The sequence below is a fragment of the Ptychodera flava genome, chromosome 11 (genome assembly GCF_041260155.1).
Source record: "Ptychodera flava strain L36383 chromosome 11, AS_Pfla_20210202, whole genome shotgun sequence".
NCBI classification, from domain to species: domain Eukaryota; kingdom Metazoa; phylum Hemichordata; class Enteropneusta; family Ptychoderidae; genus Ptychodera; species Ptychodera flava.
Window position 1 is genome coordinate 36,757,579 of NC_091938.1, and position 17,916 is coordinate 36,775,494.

The window sequence follows — 17,916 nt, forward strand, 5'->3', positions numbered from 1 at the left end:
TGTAGCATCAATCACATAGCTGTCAAACTGCACCCAATGTCACTTTCCCTAGTTCAACACATACCTTTTGATATAACATCACTCAATCTTGTACAAGTTGCAGTATATTTACCAGGTCGCCATATCATTACACCATATTTGCTTTCCATGAATTGATGTAAAAAGTCTGATTTTTCAAAGAAAACTAAAGCATTTCGCTGTGTATCAAATCAAAGACTACTCTTCAAGTTGGATCTATGGAGAATTAGAATGGTTCAAAAAGATACAACAAAGAACTAACTCTGAAGCAAAAATGCTAATATTAATGCTTGCTTATTTTCGGAGAGACTGCTGTACAATATAGAATCTTTGCTAGTATTGAATGCTTATAAAAATATCATTTTTGCCACTAGACTGATATTTGTAAACATCACATAATTATTTGGTCAAATCATTGACATTCTATACAATTTACAACGTCATTCCTAAAATTATGAGGTCAGGTCCTGATTGTGATTTAATTGCATATTTGCGTAAACTCTGTGACGTCAATTAAACAGCAAACTGGTTATGACAGGGTGAATGACCTATTCCAGCTTTTGTAAGCTACATGTATCTTCGATACTTGTTCGGAGCAATTTTCACCCAGAACACCTTCCTGCAACACATTATGTAATGATTGCCTTCACAGCATTAAACGCAAATCTTTTCGCTTTCCTTGACGACTGAACAGAAACCTTAAAATTTCACTGAATCTGTTGCCAGAGTAATATGTCTTCCAGATAAACGGCTGTTTTAATTGGTTGCCATGTGCCATTAGCGACAAAGTGTCTGGGGCAAAGAATGGAATGTTTGGTTTTCTGACGCACACAAAAATGAAACTCTATTCACTTTTTGGACTGATATATATACTATTGATCAGTGACATGGCTTTTGATATGCAACACAATCACTCGGAGCAAGATCAACGATTGAAGAAAAACCTCATGATCATGTCTTTTTGCACTTTGAGTTCCATTCATATTTTATGATTCAAGATCTTCATGTCGCTATCATCCTCTAGCAACTGAACACATCTCACAAAAGGCTTGACATATGTGTAGATGCCAAGACTTATATCATCTGGAAACACTGCTCAGAAAAAGCTTGATACACATCTGCCAGAATGATGTAAATAATTTTCATTTTCTGAACAAGAAGACAAGGCTTCGTGTGAAAATTGCAATGTTGATATAAGCAACAAAAGTATCCTGAACAAATTGGTTTCTTTTGAGTGTTGTAGCAAGCATTGCTAGACAATGTAGTGATACGTTGTACTGCAAATCTCTGCATAAGTGTCTGTGTCTGTGATATGCATCTATGCAGAAACTGTATATCACAATATTGTATGTCACAAAATTGATGCAGACAGTACAGATAGGGAATAACTGATGAGGACTCATTCAATTGGTTTAAATTTTCTTTCATTAATATTATTGCAAACACTTCTGTTACATGTCATTGATAAATACTGAGTCTTTGTCTTCTGCAATACTACATTTGATTTTGTTTGTTTACAGAAGACTTTTCATTTGTGATAAATTTACAGAATATGCTAGGAGAATTATAAAACCCAGTGCAATGCATGTTGTACGAGATTAATATCAACTTTAATAATTCATAATGTGTGCATGAATGTTAGTAATTCTCAAAAGTACTTTGGATACTTATCATAATTCATCCTGTCAAAATTTTCCACTTGAGACGCCATTCTTATCTGATCACACATACTAACAACATGAGTAGATTCCACAATGTTCGATGCCTCAATCTCAGAAGTAGGGTCAGGGATTTCCTTAAAATTCACCACTGAATCATACAATATCTTATGGTGAGCACAGTTTACCTGAGAGCTAGTCAGTTACTGACAGATAAATTGACGGTTTGAGAAGCCACAGGAAGAGGAGATAGCAAATATTGAGCAAATCTTGCATGCCACAAAGACTCCATTTTTTGCTCACGTGTTTACACACGTGGGCATATGTCGCAGCGATGTCTGTCTGTCTGTCTGTCTGTCCGTCTGTGTGTCTGTCTGTCTGTCTGTCTGTTGGTCCATTATCTCAAAAACGGCTTATCAGATCAGAATCAAATCTGGTACATATATTCAGTTAGCAAATGGCAAGAACTGATTAGTTTTTGGTGGGTCTGGCTTGCATACTTTTTGCTCATTTGCATAATTAATGATTTTAGAAAAAATGGATATATATTAAAAACAACTACACAAAATTTGATGAGATTTGCTACAAATGTTGATCACACCAAGATATATCAGCAGTGGGAACCATTAAGGGTGACATGAAAGATAAATGCTAATTTGCATATTTAATGAACTTTCCTAACTAGGGATATATGTCTGATTTGACTTGATCAAAATTAACCAAACTTGGTATGTATATTAAAGATACTATGATTTAACATTATTGAAAGTCATTAAGCGTTTTAATTTCAGCCAATTCCTAATTTGCATATTTCATGAACTTTGTTAATTAGGAATATATATTTGAAATGACTGGACCAAAGTTGATGAAACTTGCTACATGTATTGAAGCCACTATGATACAATATTTTTGAAAGTCATTAAACATTTTTACTTCAGCCAATTCCGAATTTGCATATTTAATGAACTTTCCCAATTAGGGATATATATCTGAATTAACTTGATTGTAGTTGTTGAAACTTACTGTATACATCAAAGATACTGTGATATAACATTATTGAAAGTCAAAAGACATTTTTACTTCAGCCAAAACCTAATTTTAATATTAAATGAATTTTCATAATTAGGTATATTTATTTTCATGAACTTGATCAAAATTGATGAAACTTACTATGTATATTAAAGCCTCTATAATTCGATATTATTGAAAGTCATCAAGCATTTTCTCTTCAGCCAATTCTAATTTGCATATTTAATGAACTTTCCTAATTAGAGATATATGTCTGAATTGACTTGACCAAGTTGACAAAATTTGCTACACATATTGCAGATACCATGATACAACATTACTGACAATCACTAAGCATTTTTACTAAGGCCACTTCATAATTTACATATTTAATTAACTTTGCTATTAGGGATATATACCGGGATTTACTTGATCAAAGTTGGCAAAACATCCTATGTACATTGATGATTATACCAGGTACTAGATCAAAACAATATCGAAAGTCATTTCACATTTTCATGTCAGCTTATTTATAATTTGCATATCTAATGAGCTTTCACAGCTCGGCATATATGGCTTGAAGACTTGGCCAACGGTAATTACACTTGCTAGATAAAGTGGTGTACAATAAGAGCAGTAAAATTACTTTAATATTTTTATTCAGCCAATTACATATTTGTATACTTCATGACCTTTTAGAATTAATCGGCGGTGATTATTGTCATTATAAATTTCAATGAAGTTGCAAACATGTGGCAAAGGTTCAAATTTACACATAACTTCAATATATAATGAAACACGTGAGCATTACAGTTCATATCTGGTTATATGTATGGGGTAAATAGTTCAGAGTAATATTGGATTGTGACTGTTCAGCAATGGTTTCCAACGAAACTCATCATTTGATTACTATAAAAGTACAATGATATTGTAAGTATTGAGTCCAGAGTATCATCTCAGTGTAAATGTGTAACAATCCACATCCTTGGCTCAAATTTTTGACTTGAAGTATGTTAGTCTTGCTATAATAGTCTTCATGCACACAAAATTTGAATGAGTGGTTTTAAAAATGATTTATGAAATACACAAGGACTGATTATGAATGAATGATTTAAGTTGAAGCCAAATATGTAAGATTTTAAAAATGTGTAGCTGTGAGTTACAAATAAATGCACATTCAATTTAATAGGCTGACAGAAGCTCTTGACATTTTCCACTTTATTCTTTGATTCATGCACTAAATAGTTCCAAAATGCAATCTTCAATTTCATTTCAGGTTCTGTGCCGGCACGGCAGGCAACAGCTCTTTGATATCAAGTACAGAATAGCGCCTAATATAAATGCTAATGGACTCTTTTGTTACAATGGTTATACCTGTCATGTGCTGGTGTACTAAAATCACACAACCATGAGAACCCTGGGTATTCTGTGAGGAAAATCTGATACCTACCCTATCGGTAGTTCAATTTTGTTGGAATTGGAACATACATGAATATGGTTGCAGATAATGAAAGTTCCAGTAATAACAGACACCATCGATTTTTTCTTTCCTTGTTCATATTTTAATGTAATACTTGAGCCACTTGTTTGATAACCTTGCATGTGAATAATTGTATCAAGTTAATATTGGGGGTTAATTATACAGCACTTGACAGCATCTGTGTCAACATAATGAAAATTAATTTCATTAATACAGAATTACCTGGTTATCACTTGGTGCAGTTCATATTACTAATCTTTAATTCTTAATGCAAATATTTTTATCACACTTAAGATTTTTTTGCTGATACAGAAATTAAAAATGTGCACATATATGAATCCAATCTTTGTATGTAAATATGTTATGAGGGTGGAGTTATCGAAAGACTGTTGCCATGGTAACTATCTCCATATGTTTGTTGGCAAGCTTTCTGCCACTCTTATCATGACAAACAGTCAAGGAACTGGTGATTAATACTTTATAAAGAAAGAGAAAATAGTTCCATTTATTTCATGTGTGATCTTTGATGCATAGAATGGACAACAATTTGTGGAAGACCATCCATAATTTCATCTAAATCTCTGCAATACGTGGATACTCGGGGGTCTTCACTAATCTCTAATCTTACAATAAATTGCAGTGACCCTTACATCCAAAATGGTCACCTTCACATCAAATCCCTCCTATAATATCAATTGTATGGCACACAATAGGGAAAATTACATAATGGTATTGCTCCATTGAATGGTTTTAAAATACAGCAATAACTAGTACCTTTGATGGTGGAAACACAATCCCCAGGAGTACCAGGGTCTTCATGGCTGCCACCGTGAGAGTGAGCTAAAACAAAGGTTGGAGTCCAATCAAAACTCTCCATGCATTTAGGCTAGCTAGTATTAGCACACACTGTTACTACATATAAGCAATTTTTGTAATCATTAGAAAGATTAATTCTCATTCCATTAGGTTGAATTTTCTCAAACAAAATGGCAATATTTTCTGCCAATGGTATCTAAAATATATGACAAATTCATGTTAAAAACCAACTTTGTTTACAAAGTGTGTAATATTGATACTTCAGAGATATTAAACAACAGTTACACTATAAAGACTATCGATTGAGACTGCCTACATGGCTTATCAAGGCAAGTGGAACTAAGTGGTTGATGGATTAGACTACAAGTTCAATGAAAATCTGACATACTTTCAACGAAATTCAAGCTGGTAATTGTGAACTATAACCTCTTGGGAGAAAGTGGATTTCAAACCATCGAATGTGGCTGGCCACAACTTTGACATGGCAAGCAGATGACAGGATACTGCCTGATTGACAAAGTAGTCTACATTCAAGCAGTTTTCCTTTCCAGACCAATGGACAGCAATCTATCAAAGTAGTATTACTAATCCTTCATGTGTTACGATCTAACCAACACATTGTACTCTGGCGCCGCCCTGTTGATAGCTTAAATATATGAAGGGAAAGAAAACCCTGATTGACACGAATGACTCAACCAGCAAAACTCAGGATGTGAAAATAGCAGACGATATGTCAGTTTGCAATGTGTAGCCTCTTGGAAATAATTGTGTGTCAAACTATGGTGAATACTAAAGATTGGAGAATTTGGTTAATTTACGCGCCTTTCTGACTTCTTAATGAGAGGCATACAATAAATCAATATTAATAGCACGTAGCTTGCAATTTCAACAATCGTCTGTATTGTAGGGTTAAAATGGTTTCACTTAGACAAAGGCAATTACAGAGTATAAGCATTGTTAATTTTAATGCTTGTCATAATGAGCTTTACACTTTTCAAATTGTTGGTTTTATACTGGACTAACACATTATCTAAGATTACATAAAATCATTTATTACTTGTTGTATTATCAAATGTCATCGAAATTCAATATTGGAGTTTGATTTCATAAATCTGAATATCACAAGGCTGTGGTACACAGATGATTTATGAAAGTTAATCAGGTTTTCCAGTGCCTGCTGGATAATCTCAGATGTAATAAACAATTTAATGATCAGTCATACCATAGTAGAGTATAAATTAAAAGATTTAGCCATAAAACCTTTATTTCGAGAAAAACTTCAACAATAGAATGCAAACAGCATTCTATATGGTTGTGTTTGAATATTTGATTTCTTAAACTTTATTCACATGCCTGGCTAGGGGAAGTTTGAGTACAATAGGGATGAACGAAAGTTACACACAGGAATGTGTTTTGGCTGAACCCTGTTCCAGCTGACATGGTTTGACCTTGCTTGGAGCGGTACATGTCAGTGCTAATCAGCTTGAAATACCAATAATTGCCACAAGACAAATCAATCAATCACAGAAAGGAATGCAATCACTTGGCCATGTTGAGTACAATAAGACAAGATAAACTCAGATCAAATGTAGGAAAGACAATATTGTATTACATGCCTTGTTATTTAGTTTCACTGATGCACTGATGCTGAGTTAGCCGTTGAATGTCCAAGGTAATGTTAACGTAATGGGACCAATGTGTGATCATGATCATGCAAGTACATGTATTTAAACTTTTTGTGTTTTGGTAAAACACTTAAAATAAAAAAGAAATTTATGAAAAATTGTTCCAGGTCATATTACCTTTCACTATGATGAACATAGTGATTAAAATTAGGACGGCAATATTCATACTCATCTCAATATAGTACCGTTCATCTCTGTTGGTTAAAAAACTGGTTTTATTTTTCATTCCTTACTACAGACCTGGGTACAGGCATAGCACCCAAACTTTGATGATGTAGTTGTTGGTGCAGACAAGAAATCCTATCATTACAGTATTGTGACCTTTGAACTCTGACCCCCTGGTGACTTACAACATCAAATTTAGATTCATCCAAAGAGGATGCAATGGCTAAATATTTACAATCTGTATAACAGTAAACCATCTACATGTACTTTTGATGAACTAAGATTATGTCTATTATGAGTAGCATGACTAATATAAGAAATTTCTTGTAAGATTCAAAAGTAACAAAATTAATGTTAGGCACACTTTGTGCCTTTCCTCGAATGGATCCTTGGAATGGCCCTATTGTTTCAATTAGAGGGAGTGAACTTATAAAAGGGAAAATGTGGGAAACTAACAGAGCAACTTAGTTCCTTCAGAACACAATCCTTGTTCCAATAATAGAGCTCACTTTTTACCTCGAGTGAAGAATATGAACTCTACAGAATTCGTACACATGTTTTCCATCAATTTTGGTAATTTATGCTAATTATGATAGAATGTAAGTGTTCATATCATAAATGAAAATATTAATCCTCAAGGCAAACACATGAATGCATCAATTCAAAATTGCCACTATTATTGCCTGGATATTCTTGGAGATGACATTGGAGGAACAAGAATTGCCCATTCATAAAATTAGAAACCTTGAAAACTGCTGACTCAGCTTACATGTATTTCATTTTCTGAAATTTTATGCGATAAAAAATGGCACATTTTCTGTCCACTTTTTCCATGAAGTCAATTAATATGTTTTTGATCAAAAACTGAGAACAAGATACACTCTAGCCGGTGAGGTCAAAATTTTGTAATTTCATGTCCTTTATACTTCTTTGGATTAGAACCATCTCGACCAAGCGTGACATTTGTTGACGATATGGAGTGCTTTGATTCCTATTTCATTCCATTAGGAGAATGAGAGCTATTAATGCAGATCTCTTCTGACATGCAATGATATATATTCTCTATTTATCATTGCTACTAATGCACATCTTCAGACAGCCTCCAGTCTTTTTACAAATAACACCAACTGGAGTTTTTGCATTGTTCAGCATGTCTGCTGATCAGAAGCCGAAGCTGTAGCTGTGTTCAATGAGCTCTTCACATTGCAGAAACTGTTCTCTCATGATTTTGATCAAAGATTCATGGATGTGGTTGCTTTTCACAAAAAATGCACAAAAAACCTGCAACAAAGAGTGTCAAGATGTTTTCTTTACTGAAGGCCCCACAGTAGGTAGGGTATCTTTTCCGATTATTGTGTCCTTTTGAAATTTGCTTTACAATTTACTCAGACGTATTTCTGGTCCAGTGTTCTCCCCAGAGCTATTATAGAATGGTGGCCGCCACTCTATAATTTTTGGTAAACAATAGAAACTCATTACCATAACAATTACATTATTGTTATGCAAATTAGCCGTCACTCTATCAGAAAATCCTGGGGAGATCACTGTGGTCCATTTTCATTATTTTTTCTTGATCCAAGAAATAAAATGTATTGATCGCAACGACAATGAGTGAACATAAACAAACAATACAAGACACGTCACTTGTTAAATGAGGGGTTGAATAGTGCATATTCAATTATAAAGAATTAATTCATGTATTATTCATGTAATTGTTCTTAATATACTTTGCTTAACACTTTCTTCTTTCATTCTCTCAGAGAAAATTTGTTACAACTGTATTCAGTTGCTATTTGCAAATTTACACAAAAGTGTATATGCAGATAAGTGAATGAATTAAAAACCAATCCAAAAAGGAAATTTGCGATATAACCTTATGAAATGTCACGAAATATCACATACTGATAAGGGTGAAATTGCTTCAGTGTGGAGAGTCTTTTTAATTTTAGCATGACAATACAAAATTATGACAGACTATATTGCATTATCACTAATTCTAAATGCCAAACTCTGAAAAATAGATGTCAAATATACTCCTTTTGATTTCCAACAAGAAAGGAAATAATCAGTTTTTAACATTTCGCTTTCCAGTAAGCATGAATAAACGTGTCCACTATTGAACAGTATTAAGCTTGAAAGGTCTCTCCCTGCATTTTTATTTTCATACACAATAGAAGGGATTGTGGTAGGCCAGGCTGTGTTCTATGTCTGTCAACATCACATGCATTACGACATAAAATGACACAATGGAGGGTTTGTTCTCAAAATGGATGGAAGAAATCTCTCGGCACAATATGCACTAAACATCTGACATTAGATCTTTGGAAAAAGACTGAAACAATCACCTACTGTATTGGAAATTGAATGAAAACAGAAATGACAGTATGCCAATCATACTTGCTTAATGTCAATAAAAGTGTTTTGGAATGAAAACATAGATCAAATGTATGTCGGAAATGAAATGATCAAATGTTGCAAAATGTTATTATTAATATTTTTCTAATCTAAAGGATTTGAGATTTTATCATTTTCTTTCTGTTGCACAATTTACAAGTATATATCTATAAGTATTTCTACATATCAAAATGTTTCAGATGAAAGCATGGAATGAATGTATATTGGTAATGACATGATCATATCTTGCAAAAATTTTATTATTTTCCTAAAGGATTTTGATATTTATAATTGCCAATACAATGCACAATTTGCAAGTATTTCTACATACCAAACATCTCATGCTGAATGCATTAGGACTTAAGGTTGCAGCTGCCCTCTCAATATGTTGGCAAAAATGTCTGCAAAGATAGTGTTATATTCATTATCTCATTTTCAACTGTCAATTATTTTGCCATTTCAATTTTAGAAAAAAATTCCTGTGGCTTTCCATGATGTCTGGCCAGGATACTGTGAACAGCAAGATGGAAAAACAAGAAGTTGAAAACAATTTCCTGGAAAACACACTGTAGACTCAAAGGAGAACTTTAATCAAACGTAGAACTGCATGTGCAGCTGCTACCAAATGCCTAGCTCAACAGCCGTGGGGTTTCACAGTGCCATTACATTACACCTTTTTCAAATGAATAGGCCAAACCCGGAATTCGAATCGACCACGGTACAAACAAAGCCATGTGCGCAAACGCGCACAGACGTACGTGTATTTCCATACGCGTTCAGTACACATGTGGGTTTGTTTGTACCGGCATCACGTGATTATTTGGGCGTACTAGGTATGTAGAACGGTACGGCGTACGCATCGCGTCCTTTTATTCCGGAGTAGAACCATTGGGCAAAAAATGGGCACCACAATCAGAAAAACATGTATGAAAACAAAATTCACATTATTAAAATTATGTACCATGATATACATCACCACTGCCTTTCCAGAATAAGAGGTGGCCTAGACAATTGTGAAACACTACAGGGGCATTAGATTAGACTATATGGCACGCTGTATTGCGGTGAAAACATCACTATAAGACATATTAGCAAGATGTAAACAACAAAATAATTGTTTCATTTCAAGAGTTTTAAAAATCTGTCCTTGAAAAAACGCATTCTGCCATGAAAATCTTCTCTGACACCCATTTCAGTATTTGATATCAATGTATATATTAGCAGGCTGAGAGTAATAACAGGACAGCTATGGATACTACAAGTTGTCTTCCACGACAGCAGTCATCATTATCATAATCAGAAGAATAATTATCATTTGAATCTGATTAATGTCAGGTACAGTTGCTATTAAAGGAAGTCATAAATGGTACAGTCTAAATGTTTACATGCAGCACCTGGGTCATGATTTATCTTTTAAACAACAACTTCCATAAAATTATAACATTTCCTGCTGTTTTATCTTCATGTTAACTTCCTAGAAATGGCCACAACATTGTAATGCACTAAAAATTATGTAGTCTTGATTTCTCTTGCTTTTTGTTACCTTTGAACCACTTTAGAGGTAGCTGAATATGCTGGGGAGAGCCTAGACTGAGAATTACAAAACATGAAGTCAAGCGCAGTCTCTTTCAACAATTCTCATTATGGCTGCTTGATGATGGACATCAAATCGAAACGAGGCTCTTTTTTCAATAATGTTCTTTACTCAGAGAATTTTGATTTACTTTTGGTTGTAAGAAAATTTATTTGTGGCGGCAATCCTTTCTTTCAATCACTATGCAACTTTCGGGCCTTTTAATGTTTATACGTGTTGACATGGTGCAGTGTCGTATCAAACCTCCTGAGCCTATACCCTTCTAAATGATTCTGCGTGTCGCAATAAAACTTTTATTTTCCTTTATATTAAGATGGAATTACAGCCTCTAATGAGTCTTTTCAACTTTCAGATCAATAACAGGGATGCGAGATGGCATCAAAATCTGAGGCCCAGATTTCTACACTGGACAAGGTTACAACTTACACACCTTCATTTTCCAACAGCTCAGTTCCCACTGTCCTTACTGTATCACATGGTAACAAGTAAAACTAAAGTTTTATGTGTATGTATATATATATATATATATATATATAATTTCAAAATATAAGTATATTTCATTTCAAAATGTAAAGTTTATCGTTTATAAATATTACTACTCAACAAAATATCACATCATGAAATAAAACAATATATAGGAAACGTTTTATCAATTTTATGCACTCATATAGTATGATACAAGATATACGGTCAGTGATGTCATAGCTTTTAAATCATATCCCTCATTAAACACACCATAGTGCATGTAGAATCAGATAAACTTACATTTGCCTTCTCATTCTTCCCAATGATAAATCTGATCTACAAGATATGCAATGGTTGTAAAACTTTTATGGCCCAGACTGCGGAGGTCATTGACACCAACAAAGGATGGGACAGTGACTAACTTTCAGAAAGTAAAGCTAGTTTTATCTAAAAACATTTGGAACAGTTGTTAGAATACAACCTTCAGTTTTATTAAGTATTTAATTGATGTTAAATGGTGGTGATACTTAAAATCAGTACATCTTACTGTAAGATTTACCAGCACTGAATGAACCTGCAATGGATGCTGCATTAAACTTACACCCTCTTTCCTCTTGAGAACATCCAAGAAGGGTAAAATTTAAAATTTCTTGTTGTTTTTGTTGGTCACCACATCTTGTTCCTCATCCTTGAGGATATTGATGGCGTACATTCCTAAAACACTGTTTTTCTTTAAAATGTTATGTAATGTGTTCATATGACACTGGATAAACCACAGCACTAATTTCACAGTCAACAATCTGGTATCAATAAAAGTGAGTTTTTAAATACCTACAGCTGTAAGATTACTAGTGTCCACTGTTATGTAAGATGTCTGGAATTTCAAATTCACTGATTTAGGAAGGAAATTTGGTGGCCCAGGAATACAGACCAATGGATAATTCCCCCTTGGAATACAGCGTACACTTTTTTGTCCGTCAGTTACTGACTTTTCACCAATCCATAGTGATAAAAGTATGTTTCAGTGGAACTGAAACAATCAAGTCATGTTTGAAGTGTAATAGATTGAGTCTACATCATCATAATATATGTTATCATTTCCTTATTAATGTTGGCTAGTTTGACACTGCACAGAAACTCCGCCAAATGTATGCAGCTGACAGAGCCCCACTTTCCTTGGTACAATGTACCATTGAGCACAGGAAAATAGTCATGATGATAGACGCCCCTGGATGTGCAATAATCCTCTTTGCAGCATTAAATTCTATTTCTCCCATTAACACGCGGAAACCTGCGGAGTGTACCAATCAGGGATGTTCAGTTAGTGATGCAGTTTTGAATCTGGATAAACTATGAAAGCCACTATAGACTGGCCAATTTGTACAAGTCAACTGTTTAGCATAAAATATACATCATGGAGACGACCTCAAGACACAGAGATACGTTACAGTCATTCAACAGTGTAACCTTGACCATATGCGATAGTCACTGTCTGATGTTAGGTCGTCTGCACTGTAGCCCCCAAAACAGCATGATGAATTTCCCATGGAGGCCATTTCCAAGGATTTTGACCTCTAAAATAGACAATTCATTGTCAAAACTAAGCTGTATTAAACTGTTTTTCTAGATCTTCTTCAATTGATTTTTCACTGGAAAATGCATCTTGTTTACACTTTTCACGGTTTTTGTTTATGGAAAATATATTTGAACCACTGATATGATCTTCCCTACAGCTAAAATCATGCTAAAATATACAATCACACTATTAAACAGATGAGTTGCAAAGAAGTTCAAGGAATGAACACCCTCTTATTTAGTTCACGCTGTCTTCAAACTCATGTTCTAAGATAAGTTAATGACTATTTACATTCTATTAGTCCTTTGTTTATCTGTGAAAGTTTTATCCAATTAATATTTTAGATAAAACTGATGAATAGCCTTGGGCCTTTACTTCAAATATTAAATGTGAATACTTTTGAACAAAAAAATTCAGAAAGTTAATGAAAATAACTAAATTAACAGCATATTTACTTAATCTGCGTACTTTATTTGAAGTAAGGTTTCAGTGAAAACTATGGAACAAATAATCTTTCTGTTTGCTGGATGAAAATTGCTGCATGCAATAAACAAGATGTAACGCAAAAATTAACACAGAGCAAGAACATCAATCTAATGATGGTACCTGCTCTATCAATGTAACTACTTATTGTTCCCTGGGAGTCCATGATTGATTGTGAGGTCATTGACAAAGCAAGTTGCTACTCATAAAGCTGATGGTTCTGATGGGAATGAGGACATGACATAATGATAATGAGATGTCTTCAGGACGAGTGACTCAGCGTCAGATTAGATTTGTGACACAAGCTAGCGTGACCACTAGATGTAATATGTATGTGAGTATGTCAGTTGATTTGCATATTATGTCTTGGAACTTTCTCAGGAGAAGAATGATAAACTTGCATATTTCAGTTCATGGACTGTACTTTGTTCATTTCACTTGATCAATGGATTATATAAACATCTACACTTTGTAACGCTTTCACAGTCCTAGAAACAGCTTACCATGGTAATAGAATCGCCCTCAAAACTCTGAGTTTTATAAGATGCATAAGAATGACACAAAAATTGTATTGTCTTAAATTCAATATAGCTACACAGTCCACACAATATATTAGTTTCACACTCTACAGCAATTTCAGTCTTCAATGATTACAGCAGGAAAATGTGTGAAGTACCATCCACACTAGATAGGACCGTCTGGAATCAATAGAATATTTGCAATGTACTTCTACTAATACACAGGTCTGGTTACATGTAAATCTTACAGACATGTGCATATCACTGAATTTAAATAGATGAAATAATATGGGAAAATGAACTGCTGATTAAAAACTCAACATTTCATAAAACCTTTGAATTTCCAAAACAAGACATTATTTATACTTTTCACAAAATGAAATTCACAAATACAAATACGGTACACTGTACTGTAATGTTCTGTGATCATTCAAATCAGAATTTTGATGAACATCTGTAAATGACAGATAAGTAAGAAAACTTATTATTGTTGGATAATTTTTACGCATGTTAAATTTCCAGGGAGCTTTAGATTTTTGTGAAAAAGTGTTTTTATTAACACTGAAAAATGTGACAGGCATATATAAATGTATGCAAAGTATGCAATTGCAATAGAAATCCTGTATTCCAGGAAAGTTAAAAAGGGTGGTAATAAACGAAAACTTTTATCTTTAGAAAGTTGAAAAAAGAAACACTAATAACTGCAAAGCCTTATTTTGGGAAAGTTGGATGAGGAAGTGCAATTTAACAATAATCTACATTCATGTGAAAAAGCAATTCACAACCATACATGCAATTCTCAGGTACATTCCCAGATTGTGACTGACAGATTTATTGACCTCTTTCTTGGGGTGAGGTGACCTTATGACCTCCACATGACCCTAGAGGAAATCACCAGGGAACTGCTGATCTCTAGGTGATAATTGCCACAAGTAATGTTTCCTGCAATTCCGGCGACGGAAAATAACAAACCTTCAATGCAGAACATCAAAATGCCTCCACACTATGTTTAATGATAACCGTATAAGTAGAGGTTTGAGAATCAGAAACTACATGTAGATGAGAATTTCATAGGTACACAGGGCATTCTGATTCTAGCAGATGCCAAAATATTCACAGTATTTGCCTTTGCAGACTCAACCAAGCATGGCTGATTCCTTTGACGATCGAAAATATTTACAAAAATGGCAACTGTTGTCTAAGCTGCGTTGACATAGCGTAAGTCATTTCAATTCCTTGGTCAAAACATTGTTTAGTTTTATCTGTTTGATTGGAGGCACTGCCATTCGCTTCCTTTGTCTGCTTGTGATGTCATCAGACTTGCTCTCTACAAATGCTTGCCTTAGCCACCGATAAACTGCACTGCCTTTCTAATGCAATACCTGTTCAAATAAACTTTCTATGCCTCTTAGATATGGCCTTGATGTAGCTATACAACTGAGAGCCCCTTGATGGGGCAAACCGCAAAGCTAAGATTTGATGTTCAAAATCCTTCCGACTACTTTTTATAGTGACGAAGACATTTGTTAAATTGTCAATATTATTTTTCCATTTCTTTTTTTACAAGGGGTCAAAGATCATGGAAATGTCAAGAAACAGACAGTTTGTTGGGTTTGTAAAATGAAGTTAGCTATGTGTAGTATTGCTTCATCATACTGTAATATATTTTCCCCAGATGTTTTTGAAGAATTCTTTTTCTAAAATTTGCCTGATTTTGGAAATAATGTTGCAAACACCAAATTCAATCACACAGCATGACCTTTTCTGACATCACACTGAGCACTGGCTGTTTTAAAATTAGACATCTTGTGAATATTTGAACCTGTGACTAGTCTAGAATGGTCCAGAGAGCAGTCTGCATTGACATGATAGGTCAGCCATTCAACTGGAACTATTTCTGTATATTTTAGTGAATCATGGTGAATACACAGAGGGCAGGTAAGTTTGCTGAATGGATACATCATATTAAGTCTTATCAGAATATCTCCTAAAAATAACAAACCATGCAAAAAACATGGACGTAAATAAATACTCTAAACAAAGTACTCATGATCTGCTTCAAGGAACATGTTGGTATGTGTGGAAATAGTTTAACTGATATACTATACAATGTATTGAGAAATGTAAGAACTGTGTCAAAACACATATAGCAGCCACTGTTTTACAGCTATTATTCCAGAACAGCAGAATTAACATTAGCTTTGTTTTCAACAATTTGTGCACTTTAAAAAGTTGGGGCTACAAAGCACCATGATAAGCATTCTGAAATATTTACATTATAGTGTAACCTTTGACCCCTGATTCCCTGCAGTTGATCCCATCCACCAGAACTACCAAGCCATGGGAATGTTACACTACAATACAATGAGAATCCAGGACTAGCCAAGGTTCAACAAGTATACTGTTATACAAACACATTTAGATCTCATATTATTAAAAGCACACATCCAATCTGTTGAAAGGCCCTTTCCATACCTCACATTTATACAGAAATTATACCTAAATACACCTTATGAAATATAATTTATGAGATTAAACAATATTAGTTAACACATCAATGACTGAGAGTCCAGGTTCACCAAGCTCACTACTGTCAAATGATATTCTGGTTAAAATAATATAAAAACCTATGGCTTGTATGATGATTAGCAGAGATGTAGAAAATAGCTGGCAGCCGGCTGTTAGCTAAAATTTGCCGGCTGTGAAAATTTAGTTTCTGTAAAAAATAAAGACATTTTGCACAAACTTTGTGTGCTCACACACCACTTGTAACCACCTATACTTTTATTTTTGCCACGTGTAACCAAAATTTTCTACATCCCTGGATAACAAGATAAAAATAGATTATCTTATGATTAACATTCCTGACAAAAATTTGTATGTTTGAAACAACTACTCATGGTTTTTTCATGAGCGCGTCCTCTTTGGAATTAATGTTTCTATGACAACTTCAAACTTTAATTGATAGACTCTGAAAACTCACATCCATAACATTAATTTTGGTCATTTTTTTTTAAGATAATATACTTTTGAATCATGATTGATATTTAGTATCTGATCCTTAGTCTGAACCTGTGTCTTCAGAAACCAAAGTTTATTGTGATAGAGCCAGAAGACGTTCTGTGGTACTTGTTTAACAGTGAAAATATACCAGGTACTGTGATATCTTTGGAGAGGCCAGTTACACTGCTTTACTGATGTCAGAAAAACAAGCTTTGAAATAACCAAAACTTGAAATCACAATTTGCATGGTGGATGAACTCTTTCATGCACAATGTCGCAACTTTTATCCACTTAGCCAAGTAGAAAGTACATAAACGTGATAAACAAGGGCAAGACAATTCATGATAAAGTTACGATTGGGGTCAAGATCAGACAGTATCTGAGGTCAAAGTTCTTAAACTGAAAAAACAAACAATCTAACATACATAAACAAGACACAAATGTCTGGTCATTGAAATGATCCCATTTGAAGGTCATTATTTCATTGAATATAAGAATTCTTTGTATATCCAGCACACTTCATTTTATAGAGGGTTTGTGTGGTGTGTGTGTGGTGTGTGTGTGGTGTGTGTGTGTGTGTGTGTGTGCTTGTGTGTGTGTGTGTGAGGGGGGATATTACCATGATGTGAGGAGGAGAAAGGTGATATTATTGGGCGAAAAATTCCTACCTCCTTCTTGGATTCATTTCCTTCACCTTGGCAACTTGGTGGTTCCTTGCTTGGAGCTTGAACAGACAAGAAATACATATCAAAAGTGATACCAGCGTTATGTTGGAGTATCAATACAAAACATCGCCCCTACATTGACTTTATCAAATACATCAAATGTACCTTCAAGGAGCACCATATCTATCAAGGCTGTTAGTCAACATGTAGTAATATGTACATGACTAAATTTGCACTTTACAAATGCTGGTACTTATGGTCTGGACTTTGCTACTTGAAGACTGGGGACTGAAAAGTATCATTCGTTTCTAAATATCAGAATTTGGTCCGCTGTGTCATCAGTGTAGTCATTCGTATAATTCAGCAGAATTTCATCAATAAAACCATT

General features: G+C 34.3%; 1 protein-coding gene across 1 annotated transcript in view; it reads right to left on the reverse strand.

The window, feature by feature from the left end:
- LOC139144186 (cyclin-dependent kinase 14-like) overlaps nt 1-17,916 on the reverse strand; it is a 132,661-nt gene that overhangs the window by 112,647 nt on the left and 2,098 nt on the right. The window contains exon 3 of the mRNA XM_070714836.1: nt 17,532-17,587. Within this exon, the coding sequence (XP_070570937.1) occupies nt 17,532-17,587 (56 nt within the window). The remainder of the gene's footprint in view (nt 1-17,531; nt 17,588-17,916) is intronic.